The 18,295-nt window shown below is 43.9% G+C and overlaps 1 protein-coding gene across 2 annotated transcripts in view; it reads left to right on the forward strand.

Annotated features, from left to right (window-relative positions):
- LOC140489326 (E3 SUMO-protein ligase ZBED1-like) overlaps positions 1–16,994 on the forward strand; it is a 28,147-nt gene extending 11,153 nt beyond the window's left edge. Inside the window, exons 2-6 of one of the 2 annotated variants that reach the window (XM_072588753.1) lie at positions 3,869–3,941; positions 7,861–8,123; positions 10,310–10,374; positions 13,643–13,800; positions 13,898–16,994. In XM_072588753.1, the coding sequence (XP_072444854.1) occupies positions 3,893–3,941; positions 7,861–8,123; positions 10,310–10,374; positions 13,643–13,800; positions 13,898–15,951 (2,589 nt within the window). In that variant the 5' untranslated portion in view covers positions 3,869–3,892 and the 3' untranslated portion in view covers positions 15,952–16,994. The remainder of the gene's footprint in view (positions 1–3,868; positions 3,942–7,860; positions 8,124–10,309; positions 10,375–13,642; positions 13,801–13,897) is intronic. The other variant, XM_072588754.1, reaches the window with a different exon arrangement.
- Positions 16,995–18,295: the final 1,301 nt, after the last annotated feature.

The following is an 18,295-nucleotide window of genomic DNA, read 5'->3' on the forward strand; positions in this document are numbered from 1 at the left end:
AAGGACAATTTTTAAAATGAAGGCATTCTTTGACCTGGAGCCAGCGTTGGTCAGGCTGAGAGGGCAGTGGGAGTCATCACAAGTTAAGAGACTGTCAGCACAACTTTGGATGAAAGACAATTATGGAGTAAAACTGGGAAGCACAGAAAAGAGCTGAAACTTGTTTCCCTAAGGCTGTGGATGGGAGAGGACAATTAACATTTTGAAGTCTGGGAATACCAGATTTTCACAAAAACATAAGTTGCTGGAAAAGCTCAGTAGGTCTGGCAGCATCTGTGAAGAGAAATCTGAGTTAACGTTTTGGATCTGGTGACCCTTCCTCAGAAGGGCCTTGTAGTTTCAGGCGGTGGTCTAAGCACTGATTTTGATTTTATTATCATGTGTACTCAAGTATAGGAGTACAGTGAAAAGTGAAAAGTTGCCGCTCAAGTTGCCATCTTAGGTACAAGTACTTAGGTACAGTATCTTAAGACCAAGGTAGAAAGAAAGAATGAGTTAAAAGTTAACACTGCAGTTATTATAGTACAGTCATATGCCAGGTGACTCACCCACTGCTTAACACTTTGAACATATCAGCGTACAAATTGGGAGTAGCTCTGGGTTATGTGGCCCCTGTAGCCTGCTCCTCCATTGAATAAAATCAGACCTGATTTAATTCCAGCCTCAGACCGACTTTCCCACCTAACTTGGATACTCTTTGAACCCCTTGCTGATCAAGAAATGATCTAGCCCTACCTTAAAAATGTTCCGTGACCTCTCCTCCACTTTGGTCTGAGGGAAAGCTGCCTAAACTCACGGCCTGTGTCAGGAAAAATAACATTGATACATGGTGAGATATTCCCATTAGTGACCTTGATGGTCTGCAACATGAACTGCCTCTATCTCTTGTGGCAGCATCATTACAGGAAAAAGCTATTCAGTTCTTTGAGCCTGTTTCATCTTCAAATAAAGGTTTCCATCACCTTTAGAGACAGAGAGTTCCAAAGATTCATAACCCTTTGTGGATTAAATTTTGTTTTTAACTCTGTGTTAAATCTTGAGAAGATTTGTAGCTCAGGTTGAGGTTCTGCATGTAGGTTTGCTCGCTGAGCTGGAAGGTTCATTTCCAGATGTTTCGTCACCATACTAGGTAACATCTTCAGTCGCCTGGAGGCCCACTGAAGATGTTAACCAAGCATGGTGATGAAACATCTGGAAGTGAACCTTCCAGTTTAGCGAGCAAATCTGCATCTGTCTTAAATGGATGACTTCTTATTTTGAAACAGTGACCACTAGTTCACAATTCTCCCACAAGAGCAAACATTCTTTTGTACATCCATCCTGCTTAGATCCTTCAGGATCTTGAATATTATAATCAAATTGTTTCGTAACTCTTCTAAACTCCAGCTGGTGTAACCGTAGCCTATCCCATCTTACCTCAGCCCATTTCAGGCATTAATTTGGCAGACCTTATCTCAACACTTCCAACATACTTACACCCTTCCTTACATAAGCTGATCAATACTTTACACAGCACTGTGGTCTCTGAGGCATAGAACAGAAGCATACCTTGTCTATTTTTATCTTCAGTTCCTCTTGCAATAAGCAATGATATTGTATTAGATTTCTTGCATATCTGGCAGGAGCATCAGGTAATGTCAAGCTTAGGTTTTAAAAATGCAGATTGTCAGACACTAAGGGAAGAATGAGTGGGTGCGAGTGGAGATGATTGTCTATCTTGAATATGGCAGAATGACTTACCTTCAGGTGTGATTGCAGTCTCTTAATGCTCATACAGCAGCTTAAAGTCACTTCTGCAATGATTTGTGTACCTTCTGTAAAACTGTATCTTCTTATTTCTCTGTACTTTTTCTTGTGGACCGAGATGGAGAAAGGACTGTTTTAGAGTAAAGGGCTGAAGAAGAAATTTCTGCACTTTGACAAAGCAAGTGACTGAAACTCATTGTGAGTTGTGTTTGCTCTGCTGTTTTGTTCAAGCAGTGGGGAGGCTGTTTATAGACAGATTGACACCAGTGGGTAAGACTTCCCAATCAACACAGAAAATTGTCATAATAAATCATTGCTTGATAGTACAGAACTTGTCAATTGCTGAAAAGAAAAGACACATTGTCGATGCCCTTTGTCTTATCCTCATCAGGCCAAATGTGGCAATGCCAAATCTCAAAGAGAGTAACAGTTTACATTTTGTGAGAAAGGATGGTTACTGTTTTGACAAGTCAAAAATCGGTCAAGGCATTGTCATGAACAATGTACCCAATGTCCTATTCTGACCAGTGCTTTAGTTTCATTTGAAAAAGGAGTAATGCCTGAACGTGTATCCTTTGCCTGCAGAAAACAGTCCCATCTATATAAATATATGCAGCAGCTTCTTATTGTTGTTCTGAAATCCTGCTTCATTATTAGAATAAGTTTTTTTTCTGATCCACAAGAAGGTTGATCTTGTACAGTGCACCATCTTGCTTCAGATTGATGAGAGGAATTACCTTTCAGGCTCAAAATAATGGTTACTTACCAAGATTTAAAGTTGCAGGTGTTCTTGAGAGTATGCAGAGGAGATTTGCCAGGATAGGATACTTTAGCTACAAGGTTAGGTTGGAGAAGCCAGGGACATCCATATCTCATGGATGAATTTAAAAAAGAAAAATAAATTCTTCTTCAAGCAAAGAAGGTTGGGAGGTTTGATACAGGTGTACAAGATTAATTACGTTTAGACAAGATATACAAACAAAACCTGTTTGCATTTACACACATTTGAAGTGGACAAGAGAGATGCACTGGGGAAGAACCAGCTGTGAACGGTTTTGGGCTCTTACAGAGTCATAGAGTTGTGCAGCACAGAAACAGACCCTTCGGTCCAACTCATCCATATCTAAGGAGGGATATACTGGCATTGGAGGCAGCTCAGAGAAGGTTCACTATGCTAATATCAGTTATGGTCGGATTGTCTTACAAGGAGAGGTTGAATAGATTGGGCCTGTACTCACTGAATGATAAAAGAATGAGAGGAGACTTATTGAAACATACAAGATTCTTAGCAGACTTGAATGGGTAGATGTGAGAAGATTGTTTTCCCCTTGTGGGAGAGTCTAGAACCAGACGGCTTAATTTCAGAATAAGGGACCACATATTTAAGATGTGGATGAGGAGGAATTTCCCCTTTCAGAGGGTTGTGAGACTGTGGAACTTTTTTACCACATAGAGTTGTTGAGGCTGGTATTCAAAGCTGAGATAAACCGATTTTTAATCAGTAAGGAAGGAAAGAGTTATGGGGAAAAGGCAGGAGAGTGGAGTTGAGGATTGTCAGACCAGCCATGGTGTCATTGAATGGCAGAGCAAACTCAGCGAGCTGAATGATTCAGTTCTGTTCATGCATCTTATTAGGAAGAGCATTTTTGCACAGCAAGTGGGAACGGCCTGGAGCTCACAGCCTAAGAGAGAATAAAGGGGAGGTGGTAAATAATTTCAAAAATATTCAGTGGGCTTTAGAGGAAAGTATACTTACAGGGCTGCGATGGATGCCGTAATATTTCTTTGATTCTGTAAGAGCTGGACAGTATCTTTATAATAAAACAGGTTAGTCTTCCCATAACCTGCTTAGCCTGCTACTTGAAGCAGTGAGGGACCAATTATAAATTCCCAACTAATTAAAAATATTCTTGCAGTCTCTCTCCTGGTACCACCCACCCTGAATGCATTCACACTAGCCCCATACTTCAGTGTGCTGCCACACTGAATTCCATGTGCTTGCATATCAAACTGTCTGCCTACTCGTTACATTCTCAACACCAATCCACTGCTCTGTCCTTACACCATGAGCTAATGGCTGGTGTGCTAAGTAGTCCTGTCATGCTGTTCTCTTGTGTTTCAGCCAGTGGACGTGCATTAGAGGGAGATGCAGGTCGCTGAAGAGGCATGTGCTCAGCTGGAGGACGAGCTGCTGTGTAAGTCAGTGCCATTTCTGTATGAGATAAACTGCCCCCCCCCCCCCCCCCCCCGCCACTCGCACACGTTCCCAATCAGGCACACAGAGGGCCACGGACACACGTTACCCCACCCACACCTCACCAGGGGTTGAACCATGTCAGAGTTTGCTGACAGCTTCCCAGACTGACTGTGGAAACTGCTTCATTGGTTTTGCAAAGCTAAGGGAATGGACAGCATTCTAAGTAAGAGTGGAGCCTCCACTATCCTTCCTGAGTTTATTGCAGAATGTTCACAAAATTCAGTCACGTTTAAGAGCATAGAGCGCAGGAGAAATCCAGCAGATCTGCCAGCATCTGTTAGAGTCAGAGAGGTCTACAATATTGGAAAAAAATCCCTTCGGCCCATCGAGTCCGCACCAGCCCAAAAAAACCACTTAACTATTCTAAACCCATTTTCTAGCATTTGGCCGATAACCTTGAATGCCCTGGCATGGCAAGTGCACATCGAAATACCACTTAAATGTTCTGATGGTTTCTCCCTCTACTAGCCTTTGAGGTGGTGAGTTCCAGATTCCCACCACAAGCTGGGGGAAGCTTTTTGTTTTCTCCTCACATCCCCTCTAAACCTCCTGCCACTTACTTAAATCTGTGCCCCCCTGTAATTGATCCTTGCACCAAGGGGAAACGTTTCTTCTTGTCTGCCTTGTCTATGTCCCTTATTATTTTATACATTTCAATCATGTCCTGCCCCAGTCTGCTCTGCTCCAAGGAAAATAATGCCAGTCTATCCACTGTTTATTCATAGCTAACACTCTCCAGTCCAGGCAGCACGTGGTAAATCTCTGCACCCTCTCCAACACTATCACATCCGGCCTATAATGTGGATTCCAGAACTGGACACTATGGTAGCCTGTGGCCGAACCAACATTTTACACAGTTCCTGCATCATCTCCCTGCTCTTAAGCTCTGTGCCTCAGCTCATAAAGGCGAGTATCCCTTATGCCTTCCTAACCACTTTATCTCCCTGTCCCACTACCATGGACATGCACACCAAAGTATTTGTTTGATCCTTGGTGTCCCCCCTTTTTTGTCCTTCCCACAAGGACACAGAAACAGAGTTAATGTTTCGAGTGCATGAGGACTTTCCATCAATTAAAGGGCAAAATGTTATATTGGACTCGAAAGATTAACTCAGATTCCCTTTCTACAGATGCCTGATATGCTGATTTTCACCCCATTCTAATTTTATTTCAGAACTCCAGCATCCGCAGTATCCTTTTACCTTGTGGAAGTTAGCTACACCAATCTCATGCAGTGTAGTCCAGTAAACACCGAACTGATTTTGGGAAACTATATCACACTTGCCTTCAATCAGAGTCAGAAGAACGAGCAAATCTGTTGTATGGTTATGTTGTGTGATTTCTAGGATTACACAGCTCAATTAGATGGACCTGGGTCTTGGTATTTTCTTCCAAAAATTTGCTACCTTCCTTTGTCAGTTTCCATTACCCTCTTGTTAATTTCCCACATCCATTCTGTGGAGTTGGTGGTGTTTCTTGGTGAGAACAGAGAGTGTTCTCAACAATATCTGAGCGAATAGTGAAGTCCTAAAGACACCATCAAAGTTGGAAAAAGTAGATGAGATGATTAATCAATGTAGTTGGGTGCTTAGGGTAGTGTACGTAAACAAATGGGCACCCCAGTATTTTTCAATTGTTTTTAATAATAGCAAGTCTGTGGTGAGAGGCTTTAATTTGTGATTGGTGCTGACCTCAGCTGCTTCATTTCTTCAGCCATGAGATCTTGTGGATAGCCCACTTCCTCAGTTCCATGATTGACAGCCGTACCTTCAGCTAGCCTGAAATTCCCTCCCAAAACCTTTTTGCCTCTTTGTTGATTCCAAGACCTTTTCTTAAAACTTACCTTTTTGACAAAGCTTTTTGATCATATTCTGATACTTCCTATTGACAGGGATAATTCTCTTTGTGAATCATCTTGAGACGTTTTACAGCTTTACAAGGTCCCACGTTGAGGGAGATTGGTGGTAATGTCACTGGTCTGGTAATCCAGAGACACAGTCAAGGGCACAGGTTCAAATCCTGCCGTGGCAGCCGGTGGAATTGAATGCACTTAATAAGAGTGAAATATAGAGCTAATCTTAGTGAAATTCTTCCACTCTCTTACTGCATCACCCAATCTGCATACAATCACACTTGCCCCACTCTTCAGGGTTCTGCCACATTGACTTCCCTGTCCCTGTGCATGCATCTCAAACCATCTACCTTCTCTTTTTACAATTTCACATAAATATCATTGATTGTTGTAAAAGCCCATCTGGCTCACTTAGTGCCATAGAGCCATACATCACAGAAAGAGACCCTTTGATCCAACCAGTCCATGCCACCCATAATCTCAAACTAAATTAGTTCCACCTACCTGCGCTTGGCCCAGATCCCTCCAAATATATTCCTGATGATGAAGGGCTTTTGCCCGAAACGTCGATTTCGAAGCTACTTTGATGCTGCCTGAACTGCTGGGCTCTTCCAGCACCACTAATCCAGAATCTGGTTTCCAGCATCTGCAGTCATTGTTTTTACCCTCCAAATATATCCAATGTCTTTTAAACATTGTAACTGTAACTGCATCCACCACTTCCTTTGGAAGTTCATTCCGCACACGAACCACTCTCTGTCTAAAACAAAAAGCCTTTTTTTTAGAAAGGAATGTTTCTCCCCACACCTTAAAAATACACCCCCTAGTCTTGAAATCTCCCACCCTAGGGAAAAGGCATTGCTATTCACCTTATCTATACCCCTCATGATTTTATAAACCTCTGTAAGATCATCTCTCAACCTCCTATGGTCCAGTGAGAAATCTCCCAGCCTATCCAACCTCTCCTAGTAACTGAAACCCTCCTTTCCCATCAACATCCTGGCAAATCTCTTCTGAACCCTCTCCTTGGGAATGTGTTTGAGTCTTAACCACAACTTGGGAGCTTGCATTGTGCATCAAACACTTAGTCCTCTGTTGAAATATTGTGTCCGGTTCTGAGCACCATCCTGGATGGGAAAACATAAGAGAGTGTACAGTATAGGTTCACAAGAACGGTTCCAGGGATGAAGCACATCATGTCTATAATTTGAGAAGTTGGGACTGTTTTCTTTGAAGAAGAGAAGGTTGAAATGTGATTCTGTAGAAGTCTTCAAGATTATTATAAGGTCTAGACAGAGTAGATAGGGAGAAATGTTTCCCTTCATTAGAAGGATTAAGTTCAGTATAGCACAGCTTAAAGGTAATTGCTAAATGTATCAGTACAGAAACAATCTGAATGACCTCTTTCTGGGAGGTTAAAAATCACACAACATCAGGTTATAATCCAGCAGCTTTATTTGGAAGCACTAGCTTTCGGAGCGCTGCTTTCGGTTGCGGTGTATGAGGTTGTAAGACACAGAATTTATAACAAAAGTTTATAGTGTGATGCAACTGAAATTATATATTGAAAAAGACCTGGATTGTTTGTTAAGTCTCTCATCTTTTAGAATAACCCCTATACCCCAGTCCAACACCAGCAGCTCCAAATCTTTCTGTGAAGTAATTGTTCTGTGACAATAGGTGTGACTGTTTTTTTAACATTACAACATTGACTGCACTTCTGAAGTGCTTTATTGGGTTTAAAGTTTAAAGAGACTTTTTGATGCCTTATATATTTACAAATTCTTCCCGTTTTTAATTAGTTCATGGGAATGCAGACTTTACTGATGAGGCTGCAGTTTATAACTCCTCCTGAGTTGCCCTTAGAAAAGAAGGTGCTTTGTTGAACCATCGTAATCCGTCTGTTGAAATCCACGTCTGTTTTGCAAGGGCATTTCAGGAAGTTGACCGGACATGAGAACCTGTGCCTTACAAGTAACCTCCACATTCTGTGTTCCTCTTTCAGTTTGCGAGGATTGCCGGCTGTACTTCCGAGATTCCTGCCCACACCACGGCACGCCAACATTTGTGTCTGACCAGCTGGTACCAGAGTGCATGCCCTCACGGGCACTGTTGACTCTACCGGAAGGGCTCACCATCAAAGAGAGGCTGCAGGGTGGGCTCGGCGTCTGGTGCACACTGCCTGCCATCCCACGGGGTTGTATCTTTGGTCCATTCGATGGGGACATCCTGACGGAAAAGAACGACTGTACTGTCTTCTCCTGGGCGGTAAGAATATCATCAGTTGATCTTTCCTCATGAATTCATTGCCATTAAGCCAAATTCTGGGAGGTACAATGGGTTGATGTGCCATAGAAGGGATGCTGTTAGGCCCATCATGGCTGAACCAGCTCTGTAAATTATCCAAGTTCTGGTTCGTTTTCAGACATTTCGTCATCATATTAGGTAACATCTTCAGTGAGCCTCAGAATGAAGCATTGGTGGTGCAGCCTGCTTTCTATTTATATATTTGAGTTTTCTTGGTTTGGTTGCTTGCCATGCTTCTTGGAATTCTTGTGCATGTCTCTGTTGGCATTCCAACTGGACTTCTATCAACAAACACATTGACTTGGATCCCATTTACCACCCCCTGAGAAAAAGAGCAGGAAATGACATCACAATAGGAAATGATGTCATCACAGGAAATGACATCGCCAACCCAAGGAACATCAAACATATAAATAGAAAGCGGGCTACACCACCAGTGCTTCATTCGGAGGCTCACCGAAGATATTACCTAGGATGGTTACGAAACATTTGAAAATGAACCTTGCAGCTCAGCAAGCAAACCTACATCCAGAACCTCAACTTGAGCTACAAATCCTCTCACATCCCAAGAGTGAATAAATAGAACCTTGGTTTAACGTTCTGTCAACTTTCTCTGATGTTGGTTTCTCTTGTCTGTCCACCTTTTTGAAACAAGGTGGTGGTGATGGATTGGAAATGACACTGGATTAGTAAAGCAGAGACCTAAGCTAATGCTCTGGGGCTTGGGTTAAAATCCCGTGGTAAAATTTGAATTCTGTAATAAACCCAGCATGTAAAGTTAGTCTTAGTCATGGTAATCATGAGAATTAGTGTCAATCATAGGAACCCATCTGGTTCACTTATGCCCCTTCAGGAAGGAAATCTGTGGTCCTTACTTACTCTGACTCCAGATGAACTCCAATGTGATTGACTCTTAACTGCTTCCTGAAATGACCTAGCAAGCCACTCTTGTTATGGACCCAGGCCAGACCCCTCAAAACATTTCAAGAAGGTAGCCCCGACCCTAACCTTTTTAATTGTTTTAAGCAGGTGTTAGTGTATATTCCAGGAGGGATGCAGTTGGCCCTATCATTCCGTTTTAAACAAAACAAATTTTATTTATACACGATTAAAAGAAAACCGAATCAAGAACAACATAACTATTTGAAAGCCCAGTCGACTCTATCGCAACTTAACAATGCTGTTCCAAATATTTGCAACATCCCCACAAGCACCACCTTGGTAAAAAAGGGTAAAATCAAATGCAGGTTCTTACAGGAGAGAGGATCAGCATGAAGCTGTCTCTTTGACCTGCAGCCTCAAAAAACTGACTGCTTGCTGCAAAACATTAGACTGCTAAAACCAAACCAAACTAGAGAAAAGTTGAAAAGTCTGGCACTGGAAAAGGACAGCAGGTCAGGCAGCATCAGAGGAGCAGAAGAGTCGACGTTTCCAGTATCTCAATTTCTCCAAACCAGAGACAAACTGAGCTGGGAGAACTTAAAAGCTTCTTCAAGTAGATAAACCCAGGCAAAATGGAACCTCTGTCTTTCTGACCCCTGTGACCAACAAACCAGGGACAACATAACTTTGTAAAAGGAGCAGCATCATCATCACAAAGGCAGTTAGGGTTGGGTAACAAATTTTGGAGTTGACAATGATGTGTACACCCCATGGAAGCATGAGATAAAACATCCCTCCTCCTTGGTATAAGGCTTAAGATGTAGGAATGGAAGTTGGCCATTCAGCCCATTGCGTCTTCTCCACCATTCTATGAGATTGTGGCCAGTCTGATCATCCTCAGCTCCACATTCCTACCTTTTCCCAATAACCCTTGGTTTCTTTACTGATTAAAACACTAACTCACTCAGCCTCAAATACACTTAATGACTCTGCCTCGACTCCCCAATATGGTAAAGAATTCCACAGGTTCATCTCACTCTGAGAGCAAAAAAGATCATACTCAACCCCGCCTTAAATTGTTCTGCCATTATGCCCCGGGCTCTAGATGTTTCCACAAGGAGAAACAATCTTTCCACTTCTACCCTGTCAGCTGACCTTCTCTGGGCCCTCTACTGAAGCCTTGCCAATTTTTCTCCAATGTGCTGATATCTTCCTTTTGAAAAATTGTTGGAAATGTTTTCAGTCGATATTTTCTTCTGTTGCAGCTGCGAGAAAATGGATCCTATTATTATGTGGATGCTTCCGATGAGTCGAAGGCTAACTGGATGAGGTATCATAGAGATTTTAACAGCACAGAAAGAGGCCCTTCGGCCCATCATACCTGCACTGGTCATCAAACATCCATCTATTCTAATCCCATTTGCTGCACTTGTTCTTACATGCTATGGCATTTTAAGTGTATAAGTAGTTCTTAAATGTCTTAATAGCTCCTGTCTCTACCACCTTTTCTAGATACACTTAACCTTCTGAATGAAAGCAATTTTCCTCAAACCATCTCTAAACCTCCTGTGCCTTACCTTAAAACTATGGCCCCTGGTTATTGATCCCTCTACCGTGGAGAAAGGTTTCTCCCTATCTCTTTCTGTCTGTATCCCTCAGAACTTGGTACACCTAAGGCAAACAACCTGAGCTTATTTAGTCTCTTTTCATTGCTGAATTGCTCCAGCTCAGGCAACATTCTGGTGACTCTCTTCTGTACCCTCTCTATTGCAGTCACATCCTTCCTATAATGAAGCAACTAAAGTTGCACACAGCTCTCCAGCTGTGGCCTGACTAATATCATTGCCTCAGCTAGTTCCTCTAATTCTATCGACTCCAGGCAGGGCATGTGGGGAGATCCAGAATGGTGGGAGAAAGAAGAATGAAGATTAAAGTGAGTGAACATGAGTGAGGAGGATAAAATAACGGTCACAATTTCTGAAGGTGGTGCTGGAGCAGAGGGGCCTGGGCGTAATACAGGCACAAAGCATTGAATGTTGAGAAGGTGATTAATAAACCACACATTGTCCCAGGCTTTGTTGATAGGCATGGTGTGGAGGTACTAGTGTTGGACTGGGTTAGATAAGGTCAAAATCACACAACATCAGGTTGTAGTCCAACGGGTTTATTTGAAAACACTAGCTTTTGGAGCGCTGTTCCTTCATCAGGTTCTAGTGGATGAAGGAGCAGCACCCCGAAAGTTAGTGTTTTCGAATAAATCTGTTGGACTATAACCTGGTGTTGTGTGTTTTTTGACCTTTTTTAATAGGGGTATAGAGTGGGAAGGAGGAGAAAGTGAGGACTGCAGATTCTGGAGAGTCAAAGTCGAAAAGTGTGGCTCTGGAAAGGTCAGGTCAGGTGGCATCCGAAGAGCAGGAGAGTCGATGTTTCGGGCATAGGCCCTTCATCGGGAATGTCGAAAAGCAAGGAAGTTATGTTAAATTTGTATAAAACACAACTGTAGCCTCAACGAGAAAATTATTGTGACCCCTTCAGAAAGAATGTGAAAGAATGACAGACAGTGCTGGGCTGTGAAACTTCGTTTGTGTAAACTGATTGATGAAATTAGGACTATATTCTTTGAAAAGGAGAAGGTTGGGGGGAGATTTAATGGAGCCGCTGAAAATTGAGAGGGGTTTGGGCAGAGTAGCTGAGGAAATGTTGTTCCCATTGCTGAATGGACCAAAAAACCAGAGGGCACAGATTTAAGGTAATTGTCAAAAGAAGCAATAGCGACACAGAGACAAACTTGTGAATACGTTATGTGGTTAGGATGTAAACCACATTACCTGAGCATGTGGTGAAGGAAGATTCAGTTGAGGCATTCAAATGGGAATAGGAGCATTGTCTGAAAAGGCCGAGTGTGCAGGGTTGTAGGAAGAAGCTGATAGAATGACAGTAGGTGAATTGTTTCTGCAGAGGGTCAGTGTAGACACAGTGGGCTGTCTCCTGTGCTATGATAATATGAGGAAAGAAGGCATATTGGTGACAAAGAGAAGAGAGTCAATATTAAGATGTGAGAACCACCTTGGGGATACTGGTGCACCTTGAGATGGCACTGGTATTGCAGATGAATCTGCTGTGTGTTATAGAGAATTGTTTAGTGAAGGATCAGGATATGTGAATCAAGTTTTATGACAAAACAATTTATTCACGCATGGAGTCTGCCTGCAGTGATATGTCACTATGTGCTCTGCTTCACTGAATTATATTCCTGATAATTTAATCCGGCAACATTTTTTTGACAGGCAGATTATTCTGGAGTTAGAGATGACTGCCCTGATACTTCAGTGTCACAAAATGCTTTGCTTTCTGCCTTTGAATTAGCAATGCAGTGCCCAAGCTTGTAGGGCTGGTATGAATCTCTACGGCATTTTGTATGTAAAAGATGTTCCAGGGCATTTCATAGGGGCGTAATTTACACTTCTGCTCGTACATCTACCAGCACTCCCTGTCCATAACTCCATTCTCCTAATTACCGCCTTTTTGTCACAAATCTTTTGTGTGTTCTTGTTGCTACAGATCCCTATTTCCACATCACTTACAGTAAATACTAATGTAAATGTGTCACACTGTAATTATACTCTCTTGACACTACTGCTCCTGCATTTTTTATTTTCCATCTCTCAGCTCCTTGAGCCTTACTACAGAGAAACCCCAGTGCTCCCGTATGTCTATCATTACTGCCAAGCCTTGATCTCTCCAGCTTTTAGCATATACAATTGATTGAAACATAATTTTCTGAGGGATCTTGACAAGTTTGATGTGGAAGTGATGCTTTCTGTTGTGGGAGCTCACTGTTTAAAAATAAGGCCATTTAAGACAGAGTTGAGAATTTATTTATATAAGAGGTTCATAATTGTTTGGAACTCAAAAGGCTGTAGAGACAACATCTTTGAATATTTTTAAAGCAGAGGTAGATAGATTCTTGATAATTAGAATTAGCTTTATTGTCACAGATACTCAAGTGAGTACTGTGAAAAGTTTATAAGCCGCCACTTATGTCGCCATTTAAATTACCAGATTCTTGAGTATAAATTCTTAGGGAAAAAAATTAGAAAAATAAAGAAATAAAATGTCCACCAATAAGTGAGAAAAATAGAGAAACAAGAGTTGAGATAAGCAAGAGGGCAGAAGGTCATGGGGGTGGAGAGGAATGTGGAGGAATCAGACCAGACATGATCTTATTGGATAGTAGAGCATGCTTGAGGGGCTGAGTGGCCTACTCCTGATCCTAAATCTGTTAATGTATTTGTCAATGCAACAGCAAACTGCAGCAGTGAATGAAAACTGAATACAGGGCTGAGGAACATTGGCACACCCTGATCCAGTTATTCTTAGCCTCCACTTCACTTGGCAATTGCTTTTGGTCCTGAATTACTGAGGGGTATTTAAAATTATCCATCCATTATGGAGGCACGATTTTAAACTGATGGAAGGGACTCTAGAATGGGTGCAGCCATTATCCAATTTTGTTTTTTTCTGTTGATATTTGTAATAGCCTGACCAATGCCATATGCAATATAGCTCCCTATCAATATTCTGTCTTTGACCTGTAGGTATGTGGCATGTGCTTCAAGTGAAGAGGAACACAATCTGACTGTCTTTCAGTACCACAGTAAAATTTACTACCGGGTGTGCCAGACAATAACTGCGGGAGTTGAGCTGTTGGTGTGGATCGGAGAGGAGTATGCTAGGACTTTGGGGCTAAAACTGGGTAAGGACTGATTGGGATATCTGTGCTAGTGAAATGCTTAAGCTGGAAACTAGTGTTCAAGGACGGTTTAAAGGTGTTTTTCCCCTCCCCTCCATAGGTGAACACTTCAAGTATGAGTTTGGCGAGAAGGAGCTATTGATGAAGCTGTTTCAAGATCTGCAAAGCAAAGTTCCTGATGGGATCCCAAGCCACTTTAGCCCCCATGAGCAGTACAACTGTAGTGACTTAGTGGCCTCCATCATCCACGCCCACAAAGCCAACATGCAGAGCAGTGGCATCTGCCACATGAACAGAGATGCCCCGGGCACCATGCTGGAAGGAACCCAGAACCTAGTGAGCCTGGGGCGGGCGCAGAGCCGCTATTGGACTTTCTTTGGTTTCCAGGGAGATGCTTTGGGGCGCATCCTTGACAAGACTAAAATTATTTGCAAACTGTGTGGGGTCCGATTGTCATACAGTGGCAACACGACCAACCTGAGGCAGCACCTGATCTACAAGCACAGGCAGGAGTACAACGAGCTAGTTGGTGGCACCTCTGCACCGCAGAAGGGATTAGATTCGTACCCACAAGACCTTACATCAAGAACTGTGAAAGGAGTCACACCTCCCATTGGGAGAACGACCAGGGCCATTTCGGAGTTCATTGTGACTGATCTGCTGCCTCTGAAGACCATCGAGGGGCAGGGTTTTGTCCAGATGATGAGTGTTCTGGAGCCCACTTACAAGATTCCCACTGTAAGCTTTTTTGCTCAGTCTGTCTTGCAGGACATGCACAACCAGGCGAAGCTGAGGGTGATGGACTCCATGAAGCCGCTGCATCACTGCACGGTCAGCATTGACCTGTGGAAGCACGAGTGCGCTCACTCCTACGTAACGGTTATCGTCCACCACATTGATGGTGCCTTTGATTTCAAGCACCAGGTGCTATCCAGCCGCCCTGTCACTGAGGAAACCACCGCGGAAAACATCAAGCTGGCTCTCCTGGAAATTGCCAACGAGTGGGGAATCCAGGAGCGGACCTCGTACTCCGTCATGGTCAGCAACGTCGATGTCAAGCTGGCTGCCTCCAGGATGGGCTGGAAGACCCTACCATGCATCGGCCACGTGTTGCAGAACTGTGTCGACTCAGCCCTGCAGCAGCCCTTGATCCTCAGGGTGCTGACTCGGTGCAAGAAGCTAATGGAGTCCATCTTCTCCTCGCCTTCCTTGAGGGACAAGCTGAGCTCCAGCGAGCCTTCCCTGAAGGTTCACTCTAAGATGTTCCTCAATGGCAACATGAAGTGGTACAGCACCTACAGCATGCTGCAGAGCCTGCAGGAGCATCGACATTTCCTTGATGGACTGAGTGAAAGCCTACAGGAGAAGGGCTTGGCGCTGAGGCTGGACGACTGGCAAGTGGTCCGTGAGATAGTGGACATCCTCAAGCCATTGGCCATTGCCACCTCCACCTTCACCAAGGAGCGTTTCTCCAGCTTGTCGCTGGTGAAGCCCGTGATTACCAGCCTGGTGTACAAGCACTTGGCTGCCAGCGAGAGTGACTCGGAGCTGGCCCATGATATCAAGCAGACCATCTGTGCCAACCTGAACCAGTGGTACTCTGCCCGGGAGGTCAACCAGGTCCTGAACCTGGCCTGTGCGCTAGACCCGCGCTTCCGAGGCCTGGACTTCCTAAGCCAGGCCGAGCGGGTGGAGACCCTCCACGCCCTCAAGCGTGAGGCGTCTGAGTTGGCACGACTACATCCGCCAGCCAGTGGGCGCTCCAGTCTAGAACCGTCTAACACTGGCCCCAACCCAGCCAAGATGCCCAAGCATGACTCAGGCATTGAGTTCCTGCTGGGAGACCTGTGTAACGTGAGGAGTGCGTCAGCCAACTCTGTCCACCAGCAGGCCGAACAGGAGATTAGCAACTTCCAGACCAGTGAGGCATCCTCCCTCTGCCAGGACCCGCTCCTATGGTGGAAGACACACCATACCCAGTACCCACTACTTGCCAGTGCGGCGAGGAAACTGCTTGCTGTGCCAGCAACTGTGGTGCCAGCCAACTGGATATTCACAGAGGCAGGGCATGGCATTTACAGCAAACGCTCAGCTCTTGCCCCTGAGCACGTGGACATGCTGGTCTTTATGCATGGAAATCTTAAAACTCCTTAATGTTTGTCTGTGTGTGGAAGTGAAATCTCATATATTCCTGAAGCTGCCTCTTCTTCTGGTTGTGAAGGGTGGGGAGATGTCTGCCAGTGTTTCCTGGTGTACTCTCTGGTCCATCTGAGTTGAGGGCAGGAAGAAAACCTAGTCGTACCTATCTGTTCACAGCTGTTGGGAACGTAACTGCTGTACCGTGCAGTTCTAGCTCTTAGGAAGGGAAAGAGTTCTGTCTGTAAAATCACTTAGCAATCACAGAACTTGAATTTTGCTGAAAAGGGCCTTGTGTTGCCAAAGTCTTCCATCTGCACTCATCAGGACAGAATCAAGAAGGCCAAATTTCAGATGATCACAACAATTTCGACTATGGCATGTTGATTTGATGGCAAGGTGATTCTCATTGCTGAAGGTATTGCCATGAGTGAAAGCAACAGAGAGTTTCCTAAGCTCCTGGTTATATCCAAAGAAGGTGCAACACTTGAATGTATTCCTCCTGTTTGCAGAGAACAGTCATTGCGTCAGAACGTATATCGCTTCCAGCACATATAAATTAATCACGTTATAAGCTTGACTGCCTCAAATTGATGATTAGTTAAACTGAGGGCAGTCAGGATTGTTCAGCCATTGCTGCCAGTCGCATCCAACAGGAGATAAAAAGCTTCAGAAATATGCTTCACCTTTTCAACAGTGTTCAAGTTCTGTGTACGTTATGATTCTTGGATAATCTCAACTGAAGTGAGTCTGTCCGCCCATTGTTTTCATTTCAGCCAGGGTGGGTGGGTCTGCTTCCAGAACCATATCTCGCTTCACCGTCCAGCTGTGATCAATCCTCCCTGTGTTGCCCATTCTGTTATTGCATTTCTTCATCCATCTAAGGTGGGGCTGTCTGCATTCTCTCCTAGTGCATTGGATTTAAAATGAAACCATATAGCAATGGACCAGAGGGCAGGGCACTCAGGCTGCTTCCAAAGATAACCTCACTTTGTTAATTTACTGAACTAATAACTAATATATTGTATTTATTTGTATTATTTATTAAATATATTTATGCACAGGTCAGGTTATTGAACTCAAAAACGTAATCAAGTGCAAGGGCCCAGTGCAAGGGTATACACAGGTTTATCATAAGAATATTAATCCAGGGCAAGCAGCAATCACATGGAGAAATGATCCAGTGAATTGGCTGCTGTTGTGTTCACCAATATGGCCAAAAATAACTGCCGTTCCAATGAGATCACCTCACATTCTTCTAATCTCCAGTCAGTACAGGCCCAACCTGATAAACTTACAGCCATTGTTGTACAACACGGGAACAGATCTTTTAGATTACATTCCCTACAGTGCAGAAACAGGCCCTTCGGCCCAACAAGTCCACACCTACCCTCCAAAGAGTAACCCACCCAGACCCATTCACCTACTCCCTACTAATATACCTAACAGTATGGGCAATTTAGCATGGCCAATTCATCTGACCTGCACATCTTTGGACTGTGGGAGGAAACCGGAGTACCCGGAATAAACCCGCACAGACACAGGGAGAATGCGCAAACTCCACACAGACAGTGGCCAGAGGCTGGAATCAAACCCGAGTCCCTGGCGCTGCAAGGCAGCAGTGCTAACCACCGAGCCACTCTGCTGCCCCAATTTTGGTTCAGTTCATCCATGCCGACCAGATTTCCTAAATTAATCTAGTCCTATTTGCCAGAATTTAACCCAATCCCTCTAAACCCTTTCTATTCATATACCCAGCCAGATGGCTTTTAAATGTTGTAACTGTACCAGCTTCCACCACTTCCTCTGGCAGCACATTCCATACACACACCATCCTCTGCTTCAGAAAGCTGTCCCTTAGGATCCTTTTATATCTTTTCCCTCTCATCTTAAGCCTATGCCCACTAGGTTTGGACACCTCCACCCTGTGGAAAAGTCCTTGGCAATTCATCCTATCCGTGCCCCTTGTGATTTTATAAACCTCTGTAAGGTCACCCCTCAGCCTCTGATGTTCCAGGGAAAACAGCCCCAGCCGATTCAGCCTCTCCCTATAGCTCAAAGCCTCCAACCCTGGCAACATCCTTGTAAAGCTTTTCTGAACCGTTTCAAGTTTCACAACATCTTTCTCAACTTTTCCTCCTAAGACAAACCTCTTCCACCCAGGTATCAGCTCAGTGAAACTTCTCTAAGATGCTTTTAATACAAGTCTGTCCCTCCTTCAGGAGACCAAAGCTGCACACAGTACTGTAGGAGCTTTCACCAATGCCTTGTACAGTTGTAGGAAGACCTCCCTCCTTGGGTACTCTATTCACTTTGCAATAAGGGCCAAATTTCTAATATTTGTATATGACTTCAGACCAAC

Source organism: Chiloscyllium punctatum, chromosome 18 (assembly GCF_047496795.1).
Source record: "Chiloscyllium punctatum isolate Juve2018m chromosome 18, sChiPun1.3, whole genome shotgun sequence".
Lineage (NCBI taxonomy): Eukaryota > Metazoa > Chordata > Chondrichthyes > Orectolobiformes > Hemiscylliidae > Chiloscyllium > Chiloscyllium punctatum.